The sequence below is a fragment of the Copadichromis virginalis genome, linkage group LG4, assembly GCF_057382275.1.
Source record: "Copadichromis virginalis isolate Kocher_CV1m ecotype Utaka linkage group LG4, C_Virginalis_male_GT1.1, whole genome shotgun sequence".
Classification (NCBI taxonomy): domain Eukaryota; kingdom Metazoa; phylum Chordata; class Actinopteri; order Cichliformes; family Cichlidae; genus Copadichromis; species Copadichromis virginalis.
The window spans coordinates 13923254-13941527 of NC_140621.1; the positions used below are offsets into that span (position 1 = coordinate 13923254).

Genomic DNA, 18274 nt, shown 5'->3' on the forward strand with positions numbered 1-18274 from the left:
ACAGATCAAATTGTGCATGGCTAACTTCTAAAATCACCCCGCTTCTCTACACACTTTCAATTCTGATTGGATCTCATCCCTGTAGAACATTCTCATCTCTTTTTTAAATCAGCGATAGTTTCATCACAGGTTTTGTCCTCGTACATTAGTATTTAACTATCGTCTTGTTTTTGTCAGGAGAAAAAAGAAGAAGAAAGAATACTGCTGTTGCTACTCCAAAATCTAAGGGATGCATAACTGGATGTCAAACTCACCTGTGTGACTTCTGGGCAAACAGGTGAGTCTTACCTTAAGACAAGAGAATGCTGAAACCATCATGCAGTGCAATGAGATTCAGAAGAAAACAAACAACAAACATGCGAAGCTTTTACTCCAACTCGTGGCTTCAGAGAGAACTTTGAAATTCTAAAAAGAACTCCTCCCAGTACCTGGAGTTCAAACTCCTTTTGACCGAGGAACTGATAAATACGTTCTCTCCAGAAATCAAGAAAAGGAAGCCCCAACCAGATGAGAGTGTAGGAAAATATGATGCAGTCCACATGTCTTTTTTCTTGGGTCTGCAGAGAATAAAGGAGGTCTTAATAATCATGTGCATGCTACCAGGTCCTGACTGTACAGATACTACGGACACATTTACACAGCTGTGAATTTGATGTGATGCTATAACTCTGAACTTTGAAAAAGATGTTGCATTAATGTAGACACATACAATAAGTAGGGAACAATGATTCTTAATTAGGATTAGGTAGCTCAAGTTTAGCTTCTGCGTTAGCCAGGTTTTACATGAAGAGATTTTCTCTACTGTAAAAAATGTTTGAACACCTGAGTGAAAGTCAACAAATTTGAAAATGGTATTGGTTAAATAAACCATGACTGGGTGGTTAAAAAAAAAAAAGAAAAAAGTATGATTTGCTAAAAGTATAGCTATGAGTGGCAATATGGGTTAACATTAACTAAAAGCAAGATAAAAGTGCAAACACTGTTTTATTTATTAAGTAAACATCATGAAAGGTGAATTTGGTCACTCAAAGCTGTTAAATGGTTTACCAGCTGGAAGTAGTAGATTACTGGTTGAAGTGGTGAGATTATAACTAAAACATTTAACCAGCTATAAGTGAGACATGCTTGGCTGAGCTTCAAATGACGTCATGATAGATTGTGTTGATGAATATGGAGTCCAGAGTTGGTGTAAATCTCTACAATTAAGACTCATGATTGTGATACAGTGTTTATTGCACAATAATAATAATAATAATAATAATAATGGATTGGATTTATATAGCGCTTTTCTAGGCACCCAAAGCGCTTTACAATACCACTATTCATTCACTCTCACATTCATACACTGGTGGAGGCAGCTACAGTTGTAGCCACAGCTGCCCTGGGGCAGACTGACAGAAGCGAGGCTGCCATATCGTGCCATCGGCCCCTCTGGCCAACACCAGTAGGCAAGTAGGGTAAAGTGTCTTGCCCAAGGACACAACGACCAGGACAGAGAGCCCAGGGATCGAACCGGCGACCTTCCGGTTACAGATGCGATTCCTGAGCCAAGGTCGCCCAATGTTACCCAGGATTCAGTGGTTGAGTAAAAAGCTGTTACTTGTCGTTACTGATGGTTTCTTTCCTCTCTTCTCTGCCTTGCTCCTGTGCAGGAGGATCTCCCTGCCCAAGTCCTTTCTGACAGCAGACATCATCCTCAGCACGCTGCAGAACATCACAGAGGGTCTTGTGGTCTACCCCAAAGTCACCGAGAGACACATCCGCCACGAGCTGCCCTTCATGGCCACAGAGAACATTATTATGGTGATGAACAAGTCAAAAAATGCATAATAGACACAAAAAATGGATTACTGGCAAATTATGTAGTGGAGTGTGAGATAAAGCAACTTGACTTCATCTGTTTAAAGGACTTCGAGTCAGTGTTATGATAGATTTGGACACAAAAGGATACAGCTGATGACGAATGTTGTTAAACCCCATCATGCACTCAGAACGTTTGCTTCCCATCTATAAAGAGGGCATATGTTACGGGTCCCAAGGATGAAGACCACGATGACAATATGTTACCTGTAAAAGCAGGTGAAGAGCGGAGTAAGGAAGACACGATGCGTCTCTGCTTTCCTCCAGAACGTGTCTGAGGAAGCAGCGGAAGGTGGGCTCCACTTACTGCACCCCCAAACCCCGGAGCAAGCACCAAAGTTCCGCCCTCACTGCTTTCTAACATAAAATGAATCCCTATTACATGGATTTTCTATCCTCTTAAAGAACTGAAGATAAATACATATAGCAATGAAAAATGTCCCGTTACATGAGTGTTTTACACAAAATAACATTAATGTGGTCATTCCCTCACAGGGGTGCCACACACTCCCCTACAACAAAAGTGGCTCCTGACACTTGAAACAAATTTACACTCCCAATCTCTGTATTCTCGTCAAATCTCGGACAGTGAATAATCAAACCCTTAAATTAAAACTTCAAGCACTTAGGAATGTTTGGTTCTCTAGGATTAAGCAACCACCATAGTTTAGGGCTTCTTCCTAATAACTACATATGGGGTAGAGAAGAGAGATATATGGGACCTGGACGACCGGTGGGCCTTGGAATGAAGATAGGCTTGGTTGTGGGGGCCACAGGGTGGCCGAAGGCACGAGGTAAGTATCTACCATGTTTACAGTGGGCCGTGACTGGTATGTTGGATGACCTAGAGATGAATAGGTGAGCATTTGGCCTGGACGCCTCTGTCGGGTGGATCGCCTCAGTGGGGCAGGTGAGCTAGACTGAGAGTCTCCTACCTGCTCATCACAGCACTCATGTCGAGGTAACTCAGGTTCCACTTCTGACTGAGGCAAGCTAAGGGCTGCCGAACTGTTACTCCCCTCGCGGTCACACTGGTGAGTCTCAACTTCATCTCCATTCTCAGGTGCCATGGGACCCCCTCTTCCTAATGGACCTCCTTCGTGGGCTCCAGCCACCTCTGACAGATTCTCAACAATGTCCTCGGCATCTATCACAGGTGTCCTTCGTCCTGGCTCTTCAAGATCTCTCGGGCTCAGAACAGATCCTCCTTCAAACTGTGCCTGCGTCTGCCTACCCGGTTCCAATCTGTCCTGGCTGACAGCCTGTTTCCCGGAAGGGACGGTTGTTCTGAACTCAGCCTGGATTGGTGGTACCCTCAGCCAGTAGCCACTACCCGGGTCATCATCTGAATCAGAGGTCTCAGCATTTTCTATCCGTCCTTCCCTGTCTTTACCCCTCACTCGAGCATTGGTCTGTTTGTGAGTCGATCTTAAGGTTAGTTTAGTTGGTTGTGGTGGGAACTCTACTGGCAAATCATTGACCAAGAGGAGCAAGTTCCGGTGCAGGGTCCGAGTCCTTCCCTGGTCATTACCCTCTGGATGGACGACATACACTGGGTTATCCGAAGCCTGTTCCTTGACCACATATATCCTGTTCTCCCAGTAGGAGCGTAATTTGCCAGGTCCACCCCGCTCGCCTAAGTTCCTCACCAACACTCTGTCCCCTGGTTTCAGTACCACTCCCCTCACCTTCTGATCATAGTACGACTTCCCCTTAGCACTAGCCGAAAGGCTATTTTTGGTGGCAACCTGATAGGCCTCTGTCATTCTCTTACGCCACTTTTCAGCATACCCCCCGTGCGACACTGGTTCAGTTTCCTCAACCAGGCCGAACAGCAGATCGACCGGAAGGCGGGGGTGACAGCCAAAAAGCAAGAAATGTGGGGAATAACCAGTGGACTCATGACGAGTACAGTTATATGCGTGTACAACCTGTGGGAGATGATCTTTCCATGTTTCCTTTTCTTTGTCTGTCAGGGTACGCAACATCTGCAGCAAGGTGCGGTTGAATCGTTCTGCAGGATTACCCTGGGGGTGGTATGGGGATGTCCGAGAATGACCAACCCCTGAGAGCTGCCCAAGAGTTCGGAAGAGCTCATTTTCGAACTCTCGCCCCTGATCGTGATGGAGTTTGTTGGGGAACCCGAAGCGAGGTATAAAATCATTGTAGATCCGCTCGGCTGCAGTCCGCCCGGATTTGTTCTTGGTCGGGTAGGCCTGAGCGAACCGTGTAAAGTGGTCGACCACCACCAAAATGTATTCATACCCGCCTTTGCTTTTCTCAAGATGTAGGTAGTCTATACAGACAAGTTCAAGTGGTGAGTTGGACTTCAGGTTGCCCATGGGTGCACGCACATGAACTGTGGGTTTCTTTTGTTTAATGCAACAGCATTTCTTAGTGACGTAGTCCTCTATGCACCTCTTCATGTGAGGCCAATAGAACCTCTCTCGTGCGAGATGAAGGACCCTCTCAGTACCGACATGACCCATCTGGTCATGAAGATGTTTCAAGACCATAGGCTGGTACAGGAGAGGTAGGACTAGTTGTTTCCGTTCGGGTGTTCGTCTGTACAAGATTCCACTTTCGAGGTGTAATCGGTCCCACTCGCGGAGGAGTTTACAAGCAGATCCTTCTAACGACCTCCTGATACTCTCACTGAGTCTGACATTAGACTCTTTAAGTCTGATGACCTCCTTCATCGTGGGGTCATCCCTTTGTGCCTGCATCAGGTCATCAGGTTTGACTTCCTGGAGAGCCGCGCCTGGCTGCAGCATGACATCCTGGGAGGAAGCTAAAAGGACAGCCGCCCACGCAACTTCTTTCTGCTGGGCTACTCTTGCTCCCTCCCAAGCCGCTCTCACCACCTCATGTGACAACTCTTCGGTGCACACTGACGCAAGGTTGTTCACATCCAGAGGAACGCGGGACAGCGTGTCGGCATCTATGTTTGTTTTTCCTGGCCTGTATTTGATGCTAAATCGGAAATCAGACAATTCCCCAACCCATCGATGACCAACTGCGTTCAGCTTAGCTGTGCTCATGATATACGTAAGCGGGTTATTGTCTGTGTAAATGGTGAAGTGTGGTGCATAGAACAGATAATCTCTGAACTTTTCACACACCGCCCATTTAAGAGCCAGGAACTCCAACTTGCCACTGTGCAGGTGGTAGTTCCGTTCAGCAGGCGACAGGGTTCGTGACCCATAGCCAATGGCGCGCAACTTCCCGCCCTGCTGTTGGTAGAGTACAGCGCCCAGTCCCTGCTCGGATGCATCAGTGTGCAAAACAAAGGGTTGGTCAAAGTCTGGATATGCTAGCACTGGAGGATGGACTAGCATGTCGACCAGTTGTTCCAGTACCCTCTGATGCTCAGGAGTCCAGTCTATGGGCGCCCTTGATGGCATTTGAGGCCCTTTGGTTTTACTCTGATGGCTACGAGTGGGCCGTTCTGAAGACTTGCTCTGGAGTAGCTCGTACAGTGGCTGAGCTATCCTCGAAAAGTTCTGTATGAAAGAGCGATAGTAGCTAAGGAAGCCCAGGACCCGCCTCAGATCACCCACCGTCTGCGGTGACTTGGTCTTCAGGGCCAAGACAGCCTCCAGATCCTTTGGGTCAATCCTGACGCCCTCAGCGCTAACTAAGCGCCCCACGTAACGAACTTCTGCTTTAAAAAGCTCACACTTCTCAGGCCGCAGCTTCACACCGTGGACCTGTAGGACCTGAAGAACTTTGCGGACCACCTCGACATGGGCTTCAAAAGACTGTGAGTAACAGAGGATGTCGTCAAGGTATGGTACGCAACAGTCATCCCTCAGCGAACCTAAGATCTCTTCCATACTTCTCTGGAAGGCGGCGGGTGCATTAGTGAGCCCAAACGGGATTCTCACCCATTCGTATAGGCCCCAGGGTGTGGTGAAGGCGGTGAGATGGCGGGAGCCTTCATCCACAAACCCCTGGTGGTAAGCCTTGCCTTGATCAAGGATGCTGAACCAGGAGTATCCCCCTAAGGTGTCAAGCAGGTCGCGTATCCGAGGTAGTGGGTGTCGGTCCGGAACAGTTTTCTGGTTCAATAGACGGTAGTCTATGCAAAGACGGAGTGAACCGTCTTTCTTCCGTACACACACGATGGGAGCAGCATAAGAGGACTTGGATCTTACTATCCATCCCTTCACCAGGAGGTCTTGCACGTACTCTTTAACCTCCCGTAGCAGCGGCTTAGGTATGGAAGTATATGCTCTCTGCACTGGTATGTCATCCTTTAGGTTTATCACCATTTTCAGATCAGGATTACAACCAATATCATTCCCATCCCTCGCAAAGGCCCTGCACTCGTCGAACAACATTCTCTCCACAATCTCTTTTTGTTCCTCCTCCAAATGTTCAAGGTTCACTGGCGGATGCCATGACGTTGGGAGAGGTTCAGCTGGCTCCACCGTTACCTCGCGAACTGTTACGGTAGGTTGGGACTCGTTTGGGGCCTCGGCCTCCACAATACGTTCAACCGGCTGTAGGGTGCCCAGGGCAGTCTTCCTCGTCAAGGTGATATCATGTTTGGTGTCGTTACTCAGTGCAATGGCGACGTACGGCTTAGCTGGATTCTGTATTTCAACTAACCCCGTCCAAACATCCAACTGCTCTAGGGCCTGATTACCCTCATCAGCCTCAAACAGCACCAAACAATCAGGTGGATTCATGAATGATGGAACCCGGCACTTTACCCAGGTGACCTGTCCAGCAGGGATAATCACATCCCTTTCACCTGTTCTCAAGCGCCCTTGCTTCATGTTTGGCTCTGCTGTCTGGATGAAGCTTACGACCACCTCAGCTTTCTCAGGGGGAAGACAGATGGCATTGCACAGCAAGGTAACAAGAGTAGGTATCAACCGCTCTGGTTGCCCCTCAATGATCTGTTCCAAGACATTGAAACCGATCAATGGTTTGTCCATTGGCAAAGTACTGACGAGGACCGGAGTACTGACGGAGAGGCTGGGGTCTTCACCCCCCGGTAAGTTGATCATGATGGGTACCCAGCCATCAAATGGTATGGTTTCCCCATTGACTGCGCACACTTTCAACTCATCAATTTCCTCGATGATCTCTGACAGAGGTCGCATGACTAAGTCAGGCAAGTATCTGTCTTTCCAATCTCGACTTATGATGCTAACTTGAGCACCTGTGTCAAGTAGTGCTTTCACTGCTAAGCCATTCAAATTACACTGTATGAGAGCTTTCTTACCGATTAGCTTAGCAACTGCCCCACGTTTAGTGTGGGGTGTCATAACACCAGACGTAGCGAGTGCCTCACCCTGCTGCCGGTTAACTCCTGATGTGACTGGTGAGGGGAGACTGGGTTTGCTACTGTTAAGGCTAGGTTGGGTCCTCACCTCCCTTAAGCGCTCACTGTGGGGCTCTCTTTTGGACTCGGTCACTGGGCGCCCCGCTGCAGAGACCGGTTCACGTTTCCCTGGTTCTTAGATTTTTTTAAGCAGCCAACCGCCCTGTGACCCTCTTCCCCACAGATGAAGCAATGGCAACAATCTGGACGGTTCTGTTCAACACAGTTTGGACACCCAAAGGTTTTGTCTTTTCTGTTTCTTGACCTGTTTTGTGAGTATGGGTTCGCTAGGTCTGAGGCTCGTGCTAGAGTCTGTTGTCTCATTGCCTCCACCAGCCCAGCGAGCTCATTAACTTTAGCTGTGAGTTCTTTAATCGGGTCAGTCTTAGTTATGTCAACTGGTCGGTCTTGCTTACTACATTCCTGGATGGTGTTGAGCTCAGACTGAGCACTATGTGCGTTAGTTGTGTTCTGTCGACGGGACGAGCCTATTCTCTTTTGCCTCTCACTTTCCTCACAAGTGATTCTCATTATGTGGCGCAAAATTGTTTCATCACTCACCTCTCCGCTTGACAACAGAGGTTTTAACTCTCGCCTAATGTCACTGTGCTTATACCCAAGCCCCTGGTAGACTGAGTGCAAGAAAACATCCTGAACAGTAGCTGGACTGTACTTTATGCCTGCATCAGACATTTTGGAGGTGAAGAGGACCCGCTGCTTCAACCCTATCACCCGGTAGAGAAACTGCTGTGGTGTCTCACTCTCATCTTGTCTGGCACACATTAATTCCTGAAAGAGTTCTGTACTATTTTTCTCTCTCAGGTGGGCCTGGAGGAACCCCTTCAGTTCAAGTACAGTCAAATCGTCTTTATTGATTAGCATATCTTTAAAAGTTCCAGGCTTTATTATCCTGAGCACTCCACGAACTATCTCTGCGTCAGGGAAGCCTTCTCTAATCCCCTCATCCATCTGTTTGCAAATGTTGTTGTAGCTAATGTCGGATGAATGGTCACCAACTTGACCCCCTTGTACTCTAAATTCTCTTCTCTGGAGATAAGAGAGGTCTCTCAGAGAGATCATCCCCTCACGAGTGGGCTGGGCCCGTGACTGCCCGGGTGGGTTGGGTTGAAATGGGTCGCTCTGTGTTAGGTTAGCTTGAACTAGCAAACCTGTTGGCTGTCGAGGTGACTGTTCAGTGGGGACCATTACACTTTGTCTCAGTTTTTTACCAAGCGCCTCATAGCTATTTAACATCTCCTGCAGCTCAGTGTTAGTGATATCAGAGATAGAGCTAGCTAGGCCAGTAAGACTAGTTGTACCTGCAACTGGCGGCCGGTTAACCATGTTAGCTATCGTGGTCACCGGAACAGGTTGCGTAGGACTATCACCCATGCCACTTGAGGGGTGAGCTGGTTGCAGAGTTTGTGTAAGTGTCTGTGTAACAGGTGAATCTGCGTACACACTATCATCACATACTTGTCGATTTTCAATCACATCATCAATAAGTCCTTTAACATTAACAAGTCCACCATCCCACCATCTTCTGCCTCAAGCAGTGGCTTACTGTACATGAAAGAACTGATGTGGTCAAAGCAGCCCTCCTGGTCTGTTGCGTCGAGCTCTGGCTGACCCGGGTCCGCTGGACCCACCTTCTTAGCGATCTTGTAGAGTTCTCCCACTGACAGGGTGAGTAGGCTTCTCCTAATGTCCCACACTAGGCTCTTCCTCCCTCCCTCGGCCATGGCTGCAACTCCTTGCTGTCCCTCTCAATGGGCCACTCAGCACGACGATGGATCAGTCTCGGCTCCAACTCTCAGCTCGCTCAGCCAGCATCAGCTCGCGTCCTGGTCCCAGATGTCATTTATGGATCAGCCCCGACCACAAGGTGGCGCCGATCCCGGACGAGCCCCCAAGATTTGTTACGGGTCCCAAGGATGAAGACCACGATGACAATATGTTACCTGTAAAAGCAGGTGAAGAGCGGAGTAAGGAAGACACGATGCGTCTCTGCTTTCCTCCAGAACGTGTCTGAGGAAGCAGCGGAAGGTGGGCTCCACTTACTGCACCCCCAAACCCCGGAGCAAGCACCAAAGTTCCGCCCTCACTGCTTTCTAACATAAAATGAATCCCTATTACATGGATTTTCTATCCTCTTAAAGAACTGAAGATAAATACATATAGCAATGAAAAATGTCCCGTTACATGAGTGTTTTACACAAAATAACATTAATGTGGTCATTCCCTCACAGGGGTGCCACACATAGCTTTAATAAATTCACCCCAAACAGTTTTAGCATTTATGTTTTATTTATTTCAAGCAAACAATAATACTGCGTCAATGACAAATGAAACAACCAGGCAGGTTGCAATAGCACCAGTTGCCTATCAATGTATAGTCAACAAGAACAAATTACTGTTGTGCTGATAATGTCATGCGATTCTTTTAGCAACACAAGATTTCATCAGTTGTAAATCCAGTGTGAAAATACACAGTGGTTAACTCATTAATGACCAGCAGCTGGAGTATTGTGCAGCTGATGCTTTCCACCTTCTTCTTCCCGGTAACCAAAAAAAAATAAAAAAATAAAAAAATAGAAAAGCACAACATACCTTCAACAGACCTTCCTGATTGGCAGAGCCATGACTAAATTTTAGCTTGAAATTAGTTTGAAATACACAACTTGAAATTTCACGTTATGGATAGCCGCCCCCCCCCCCATTTTACTGTTTTTATCAGTCTCGCTTCATCTCATCTGTTATAACTTCTCTCCACCGCGGCTGGTTGACCAACAACAGTACAAGCAAGAGCGGCCCACACGCTGGTTGTACCACACACTTTGTGCGCTGCCTCCATCTGACAACAGAGCTCGCTCCAGGCAGACAGACGGTCAGTCCCTAGAGTGGAGTGGACAGCAAACTCTGCTCGACCATAAAACCAGCTTAAGACATCACTGATGTTTTAAAGCACAAGCTCAACCTTGACGTCCATATTGGCCTTATACGGCTCCAGTAGGGGGCGTACTTCTTCAGCCAGGAACGTTTTCACCTGAAGAAGAGGAGCAGGAACAAGAAAACAAACTATCATCAAAGGGGGTCAACAGACACAGCTGCAGTAATAGGGGAGCTGCAGCTTGGCTGTAAACATTCATCTGTTGTCAGACTGAACAAAAATAAGGCTGTTCATGCTGTACCTGCTGTGGAGCACGCCCAATAAAGGTCTTGGGGTCCAGCAAAGCATCCAGCTGCCCTAGAATGGGTGCAAAGTAGGGGTCTCGCTGGATTCTGGCCAGCAGGTCATTGTCTCCACCTTCCTGTTTGACCACAGCTGCTGCCTCTTGGGAGAGAACACGGATTTTCTCGTGGCACTCCTGAAGGAGACACAGGAAAAAACAGAAACATTAAGGTGGAGCTGACTTTAACAGCCATGTTGTTGGGTCTCCATGTCAGGTCTGGTTATTGGTAATCAGCTTCTTCATTTAAATGGTCAAAACACTGGTTACTAGTCAGTAAGATGATCTCACTTCAGTCATCTGTTTTTCTGGTTACCACTGGCATCTTCTGCCCAGTAAACCATCTCTCCTGATCAAGCAAAAATGCATTCATCCAGTTATGTTCAAAACTTTTATTATTGTGTCCATTCTGACTCACAGAGGAGAATTCCTCACAGGGTATTTTCTCCTACCTGTCTGTTGCCTCCTGCCTTCACTATCGCCATGATAATGTTCTCTGTGGCCATGAAGGGCAGCTCATGGCGGATGTGTCTCTCGATGACTTTGGGGTAGACCACAAGACCCTCTGTGATGTTCTGCAGCGTGCTGAGGATGATGTCTGCTGTCAGGAAGGACTCGGGCAGGGAGATCCTCCTGCACAGGAGCAAGGCAGAGAAGAGAGGAAAGAAACCATCAGTAATCACAAGTAACAGCTTTTTACTGAACCACTGAATCCTGGGTAACAATGTGCAATGCATTGTAGGATGTGTAGTTCTTTAACCATTAACGCAATTATGTACATCGCCTTTTACTCTTGCTTTCTTTTCTTTTTTCCCTTCATGGCCACAATTCCTCTCTTAGCTGTTTGGCTTTGTTCAAGGCCTCAAACTCTCATGGATTTCCTGAAGAGTCAGTGGAAAAAATGAAGGAGAAATCCACTTTTAAAAACAGTCTCCTTAAAAAAAAGTGGACAGTCACTGTGGCCCTCCACTTGGGACACCCACTCCTAAGTGCAGGGTTCATATGCATTTTTCAGGGTCCAATTCAAGCACTTTCAAGGTCCATTTTCAAGCTTTTCCAGTAGATTACCAAAAAAAATTAAATAAAATAATGCATGTTTCACTTAGCATCACCTTAGTAAGACCATGTAAAAATTAAAACAAATCATCTTAGGTCAGTGGTTCCCAAACTTTTTTTGCTAGGTCCCCTTTGTTTGACAAGAAAAATGTTCGCGACCCCCCCCCCCCCCCCCTTCTCGCGCACACGCATAAACACATCCTCCAACCACACACACCCATATTTTGCTCCATTGCGTTTTTCTTTCACACCTCAAACATTTAGTAAACAATTAAGCAAATACAAGTAATCTGCAATAAATTACAGGTAGTAAGGAAATAAACTACTAACTCTTTTGCGCTACGTGCACACATACACGGGTATTTTTGAAAACGCAGCTGTTTTGTCCACAAGTAAACGGCGTTTGGAATCACCGAGAACGGAGATTTTTTTAAAACTCCTTTTTTGCGTTTACGTGTGGACGAGGAATACAGAGTTCGTCACGCAATGTCAATGGTATGTGCCTTTTTTCACGTCACGCTGTGCGCCACGTTATTGTTTACATGAGATGAATAGCAGAATGGCAGATAGATTAACAGTATTTTGTCTCTGACTATCTTCAGGTTTTACAGGCTTACATATACACACACAGTTACTGTCGATCCATTTAGAAAGGCAGAGGTGTCACGGTGTGATTATTTTACGTGTCGCTGGTTTGTTTTTTTCCTGTGTAATAATATTCAACATTGCTATCAATACATTTTTCAAAAAAGCCTCTCTGTGCAAAATGGGTTTAAACACATAAACAGCTGTGGGATACTGTTTGTCTGTGATTTGGAGAGCCCAGCGTGGGAAAACATATTCAGCGATGCTTCATCTCCTGCTTTGCGTTAGTGTGGGCGCCCCCTGCTAGCAGTGTCCAAGCGTTGGGTTTTTTTTTTTGGTTTTTTTTTGCTTTTCATACCGCGCCCCCCCTGCAATGGCTCTGCGGGCCCCACACTTTGGGAAGATCTGTCTTAGGTCAACTTAAATGTCCTTTTTTCCCCCCCTTTAAAATAGAGAAAAACACACTGCATAAAAATACTGAGAAAGGAAATGGTTGTGTTATATGCATATAGTGTACAAACTCAAAAAAAAAAAAAAACATTTCTCTTAATAATTAAGATGTGCAAATGTGAACAAATCAACTTGTAAAGATATTCATCTCCACTTGAAGAAACAAAAAAAAAAAAAAGCTCAGAAAACCCCTGGAGGCCTAACAGGTTAAAGTTAATTCTCAATAAAACTAACTGTAAGTTGTTTAACTACATTGTTGTCTGTATTATTGTTAAAGTCCTAAATGATTATCTTTAAAGTGTTTGTGCTAATAACATCATGCACAGTAAGACAGTCATGGAGAACAGCACTGACTGGAACAGGCTTTGAACATAATCCCACATAGCAAAATTGGTATGGCCCGGATCAGGCCCACACAATGTACTTACACATGGCCCGAATACCACAAAGAATGACGGCCCTTTGGTGGACCAGACCTGGTTTGCCAGAGGTGGCCCACACATGGGCCAGCACAAGGCCAGTTGCATACACACTGGTGGTCCTGTGCTGGCCCATGTGTGGATTACCTCTGGCAAACCTGAGCTGGGCCACCAAAAAGGCAGTCATTCTTTGTGGTGTGTGGGCCATCCATAGGTGGTGTGCAGCCACGGGCCAGTTGTAGACACACTGCTGGCCAAGAACAGTTTCAGCTCTGGCCCCAGATATCAGCCTAATGTGTACCTTAATCAAGCCATGTAATAACAACATGTGCCAGAACATGCAAAAAAGTGCAAAAGTAACATGACGAAACTCTGTTCAGACAGTGAATGGACTGATTCTTATATAACTTGACCTGGAAAAATTTTAAAATTCAAGCATTTTTAAGGATTTCAAGCACCCGTACAAATCCTGTAATTGGGAATCATTGTTCACTACTATTTATTGTATACTTCCACACTGATGTAATATCTACTTCACAGAGGAGAACTGCATCATACCAAATTCACAGCAGTGTAAGTGTGTCTTTGTGGGCTGACCTGTTGGCGCTGTCATCCAGTGTCCTCTCCAGCCACTGGACTGAGGCAGTCTGCAGAGGGTCGGCCATCAACGCAATCAGATGTCGGGCCAAGCTACAGCAGCGTTCTGCACGCATGGGGTTCCTCTTGTAGGGCATAGCACTGGAACCTGGAAGAGGAGCGGGCAAAGCTTTAGGCTGAGGCACAGTTTAACAGGTAAAAAGTGCTTTTGAATGAGCGAACGTACCAATCTGCTCCTTCTCAAAAGGTTCCTCGATCTCTTTTAGGTTGGCCAGCAGGCGGATGTCTGTGCAGATCTATAGCAGACGACAGTATAAAGTTTAGACTCAGTTACATCAGCTTTTTGAAAATCCTGAGCTCAAGACCCAAGTTTCTTTAACCACCACTAAATGTAGACATTTCCTCACCTTGTGCACAGAAGCTCCCAAACTAGCGAGCCTGGACAGGCAGTCTATGTCCACTTTGCGACTGTACGTCTGTCCAGTCACCAGGTAGGCTCTGGATAAGAATGGAACAAATGAGTTATAGCCTGTGTTTCAAACTGTTCCTACTTGGACCATGTTATAAAAACATGTCAGCCAACATTGGAGACAGGAGTTTGATACTCACCTCTTAAAGCCAGCCATCTCTGTCACCATCTTGTCAAGCTCTACCACCTGGTGGTACAAAAGGAAAACTGACATTAAAAAGTCATCACAATACGGTGCTGTGGGACTTCAGAAAGCACCCACGTGGTTCTTATGGTTGTTTATACCTTGTCATGGTCCCCTTGAAAGAGCTGCAGGAAGCTGGCCTGGGTGCCTGTGGTCCCCTTGACTCCACGGAAACGTAGATCATCGCGGGCTCGCTCCAGGTTCCTCACATCCATCACCAAATCCTGCAGCCACAGACATGCTCGCTTCCCCACTGTGGTCAACTGGGCAGGCCTGTACAGAGAGGAGGAGAGGGGCACAGTGGGTGTGTTTGACATCAAAGTTAGACAGCTCCATCAGTCTGATGAAGGCCTATGAAAACACTGCAGCTGCAGTCGGACTCACTGGAAGTGTGTAAAGCCGAGCGTGGGGAGGTCGGCGTATTCCTCTGCAAAGTTTGCCAGCCGGTCGATGACTCTGGCCAGCTGCAGGAAAAACAAGCCTTTAATGATGCAAATCAGGGTGTCAAACTTATTTTACATCGTGGGCTACAAACAGCCAGCTTTGATTTTTAGCTCCCAGAAGCAATGAAGATGCGTAATAAATGTAACCAACATGTTGGATAGCCTGTCCTGTCATCTTTAAATATATTTTTTCATGAATTCAATGAAAATGTCCTGTTAGTTTTTTTTAAATGGACTCACTGTAAAAACAAAAAACTAGCTGACAAGCTTGTTTGATATTAATATATTCATTTGCACTGTTTTCATAGAATTTCTGGACAAACAGGTGAGTCTCACCTTAGGCAAGAGGATGTTGAAGCCATCACGCAATGCAATGAGATCCTGAAGAACAGAAACGACAAACATGAGAAGCTTTAAAGAGTCAAAACTCATCACTGCTGGGTTTATTTATGCAATAGTCATACTTACAGTATTGTCTCCCACATAGCATGACGTAGCTCCGAGGTGGATGATGGGAGCAGCTGTGGGGCAGCAGTGTGCAAAGGTGTGGACGTGCGCCATGACATCGTGCCTCAGCTTTCGCTCTTCTTCAGCCGCCATGGCAAAGTCAATGTCCTCTGCATGGCTCTCCATCTCTGCAATCTGAGCATCAGTGATGGGCAGACCCAGAGCCTGAGGAGGAGAACATTGAACACAGAGACATGATGACAAACAGGAATGGAGGTGGAGCTTTTTGACTCTTGATAATACAGTTTTTTACTTTTAAGATATTCATTTATTAACAGTTACAAATGGAAATATATGTTTTTATATAAATACAAGTTTTATTATAAATACACATATTTGCAGCATTGGCTCTTCTGTTGATGAAAAGGACGTTTGGGTAAAAGTCACACTGTGACTTGCATTGCTAAGCTGATAGCAAACAGCCTGCTGTTTATTAGTCATTAGTCTGTCAGCATGTCTTTTCTCCAGTTTTGATCATCATGTGCTGTCCTCGTGAGGAGGCACAGGCGCTCAATATGCTGATTAGACTGGACTGTATTCTGTTGGGACACCGTAGTCACGTGATTCCTACAGCACTACAGAAAGGTTCCAGATAATCGAGTACCTCGCTCCAGTCAAAGGGGTCATAGGTCAGACTGGTCAAATAAAACCTCAGTAGAGAAGAGAGCACAAACACAACAGCATTTAGCCAGAGTAACTGTTACTAATTTTCCCGCCGGGTTATGGCTGAATTCCAGTGGAATGACGGTCCCGTCGTAATAGACGTTCCAGCTATGTGTTCCAGCCCTAAACCAAACTTATCCCTAACCATAACTAGCTGTTAAATGACGTAAAATAGTGTTTTCCAAAGCGATTTTCAGAAAATGAACGAACATGTGTAGATTGAGTCCAAACGGTTCTCATGTGCTCTCCTTTTTCCGATGCCGTCATTTAGGAATGTGTTGGGTACCAGAAAGCATATAATGTTGACGATTTGTCACCTAGCGTAAAATATTAGGCTTAGGGAGTGAGAACGTGTCTGACCACTACCGGCACACTTTTGCACCGGAGGTTTTCGGAAAGCTTTTATTTTGGTATTTCCGTTGATCCATACAATAAATTTGCATGTTAGCCTACACATTTAGATTTAATATTTAACATTTAGATTTAACATTGTGTTTTAAATATGAAAAGTTGCAAATATCATAGGTCATAGGTCAGACAGGTCAAAAAAAAAAAAAACCTCAGTAGAGAAGACACCACAAACACAACAGCATTTAGCCAGAGTAACTGTTACTAATTTTCCCACTTGAAGAGCTTTTCGTTCATCACAGGAACATTCGCTGTCGAGAGAGCAGCAGCTGTTCAAATAATTCAGAACATGTACGCATGCGTGTCGAAGCTCACGATGGCTCTGCGATGGGAAAATACAAACTGCAGATTTTCAATTATAGAATCTCATAATAATGTTGACAGATGTTCATTTAAAATATGACCTATGACTTCCAGACAAAGACACTGATTACTGTATGGTAGCAGTCTGCTCAGTCAGCACCGGGTAGCATGCGCACGACTCTTAAGACCTCCTTATAACTATGTTTAGAGCAGGAAACTTGATAAGGCTCTGTAAAGGTCGCGGACTATATCAAACCTTCTCAGCTTTGGCGAGGAAAATCCACAGCTTCCTCCAGGTGGTGAACTTCTTTTTGTCGCTGAAGTTGTAGCTCATTTCTTTGCTGGCGTATCTGGACACCAGAGGTGAGCGATACTTATTCATCTCTTCTGCTCCAGCCATGGTTGCTAGAAAAGTGAACACTGCAGGGTAGCGACAGGGTCTTCAGCTTCTTTCCCCCGCCCCGCTCTTTTTCTTCTTCCTCTGGGGTTCTTTATAGCAGTTGAACAAACTTACAGTTGCATTACTGGCCCCTAGTGGACTGCGAAAGTAACACCTACCTTATTTCGTGTAATTTGAATGCATTTTGTGCCAAGAAGTCAGCCTTTGATCTCGTAGACTTTTCTATGTGAAACGGCTCTGCTTCTTCTTTGTGCCCTCAGCACCAAGCTGTGGCATCCCTAGTGGCACTCTCACAGCTGTTTATGGTGAGTCCATGAAATGATGCCACAAGATGCTGTGGCATCTGAGGGTGATGCCACAGCTCCAGAAAGATATTCTGGCACATTATGAGAGCTTGGTCCACATTGCCAGCAAAAAGTCAAACTCGTTGAATCACTTGGCAATTATATTCACATTATTTATTCACTTTGTCCTTTTGAATTTTCTAGCTTATTATAGATTGTAGTTGAGCCAGTGGCTCCTTCACTTGTTGCTCCTGTATTTTCCTCAATGCTCAGTGTGTCAGATCTTTCGCTACTTCTCTGCCTCGTTAGGTAATAATGATACTTTTAAGGCATATTGCATATTTGCAGCTCTGGAGGTCAGGCTCACTAAATTGGAGACCCAGCTCCGCACCCTGGAAAATCCTTTCCGCACCCCTGCAGGCAAAGACAGCTTTGCTACCATTACCGCTGACCCAAGCATATAAGAATGATGAAAAATCTGTGCTTATCAGTTGCATTTATCTAATATTAAATAACTCACAAAAAATGCAATTTCATCTATTTTATTTGTCAAATTTTCAGTGTATTGTTGTATAGGGTATACACGGGGTTCCTTATTTTTTTTTCTTATTATTATTTTAATAAAATGCAACTCTGGAACTGCCGAGTGTCCCCAAAAGAAACAGATAAATCAGGACTATTTCAACAAAAATTTCAGCTTTATCATATGTGGATCTACAGCTTCCTTCAATGTGTGAATTTCTTCCTGCTGGCCTATTGTAGTGTCTTGAGCTTTTTTTAATACGTATAATATTCAAGAAAAATTTGAAACAACTACCTTCTGTTGTTGTTATTTTGGAAAATAAAATTTGTTGTTTGTTGTTTGAAAAACTATTTATATTCAATTTTCAATTCAATTCAATTTTATTTATATACGGCCAAATCACAACAGCAGTCACCTCAAGGTGCTTTATAATGTAAGGTAGAGCCTACAATAATACATACAGAGAAAAACCCAACAATCATATGACCCCCCTATGAGCAAGCACTTTGGCGACAGTGGGAAGGAAAAACTCCCTTTTAACAGGAAGAAACCTGCAGC

General features: G+C 45.4%; 1 protein-coding gene and 1 long non-coding RNA gene across 2 annotated transcripts; one reads left to right on the forward strand and one right to left on the reverse strand.

Moving 5' to 3' along the window:
• Positions 1–1682: 1682 nt before the first annotated feature.
• On the forward strand, positions 1683–9752 carry LOC146711017 (uncharacterized). Its single transcript, XR_014920089.1, has 2 exons — positions 1683–2024; positions 9460–9752. It is a non-coding gene; the product is annotated as an uncharacterized LOC146711017 (long non-coding RNA).
• adsl (adenylosuccinate lyase) lies at positions 9484–16995 on the reverse strand. The gene is made up of 12 exons (XM_085453693.1): positions 16766–16995; positions 15097–15300; positions 14965–15009; positions 14570–14649; positions 14287–14458; positions 14142–14188; positions 13940–14030; positions 13759–13828; positions 13533–13680; positions 10878–11058; positions 10387–10563; positions 9484–10241 (listed from the first exon to the last, which is right to left on the reverse strand). Exons 1-12 carry the CDS (start codon positions 16907–16909, stop codon positions 10155–10157), a joined length of 1446 nt encoding a protein of 481 aa, XP_085309819.1. The 5' UTR covers positions 16910–16995; the 3' UTR covers positions 9484–10154.
• Positions 16996–18274: the final 1279 nt, after the last annotated feature.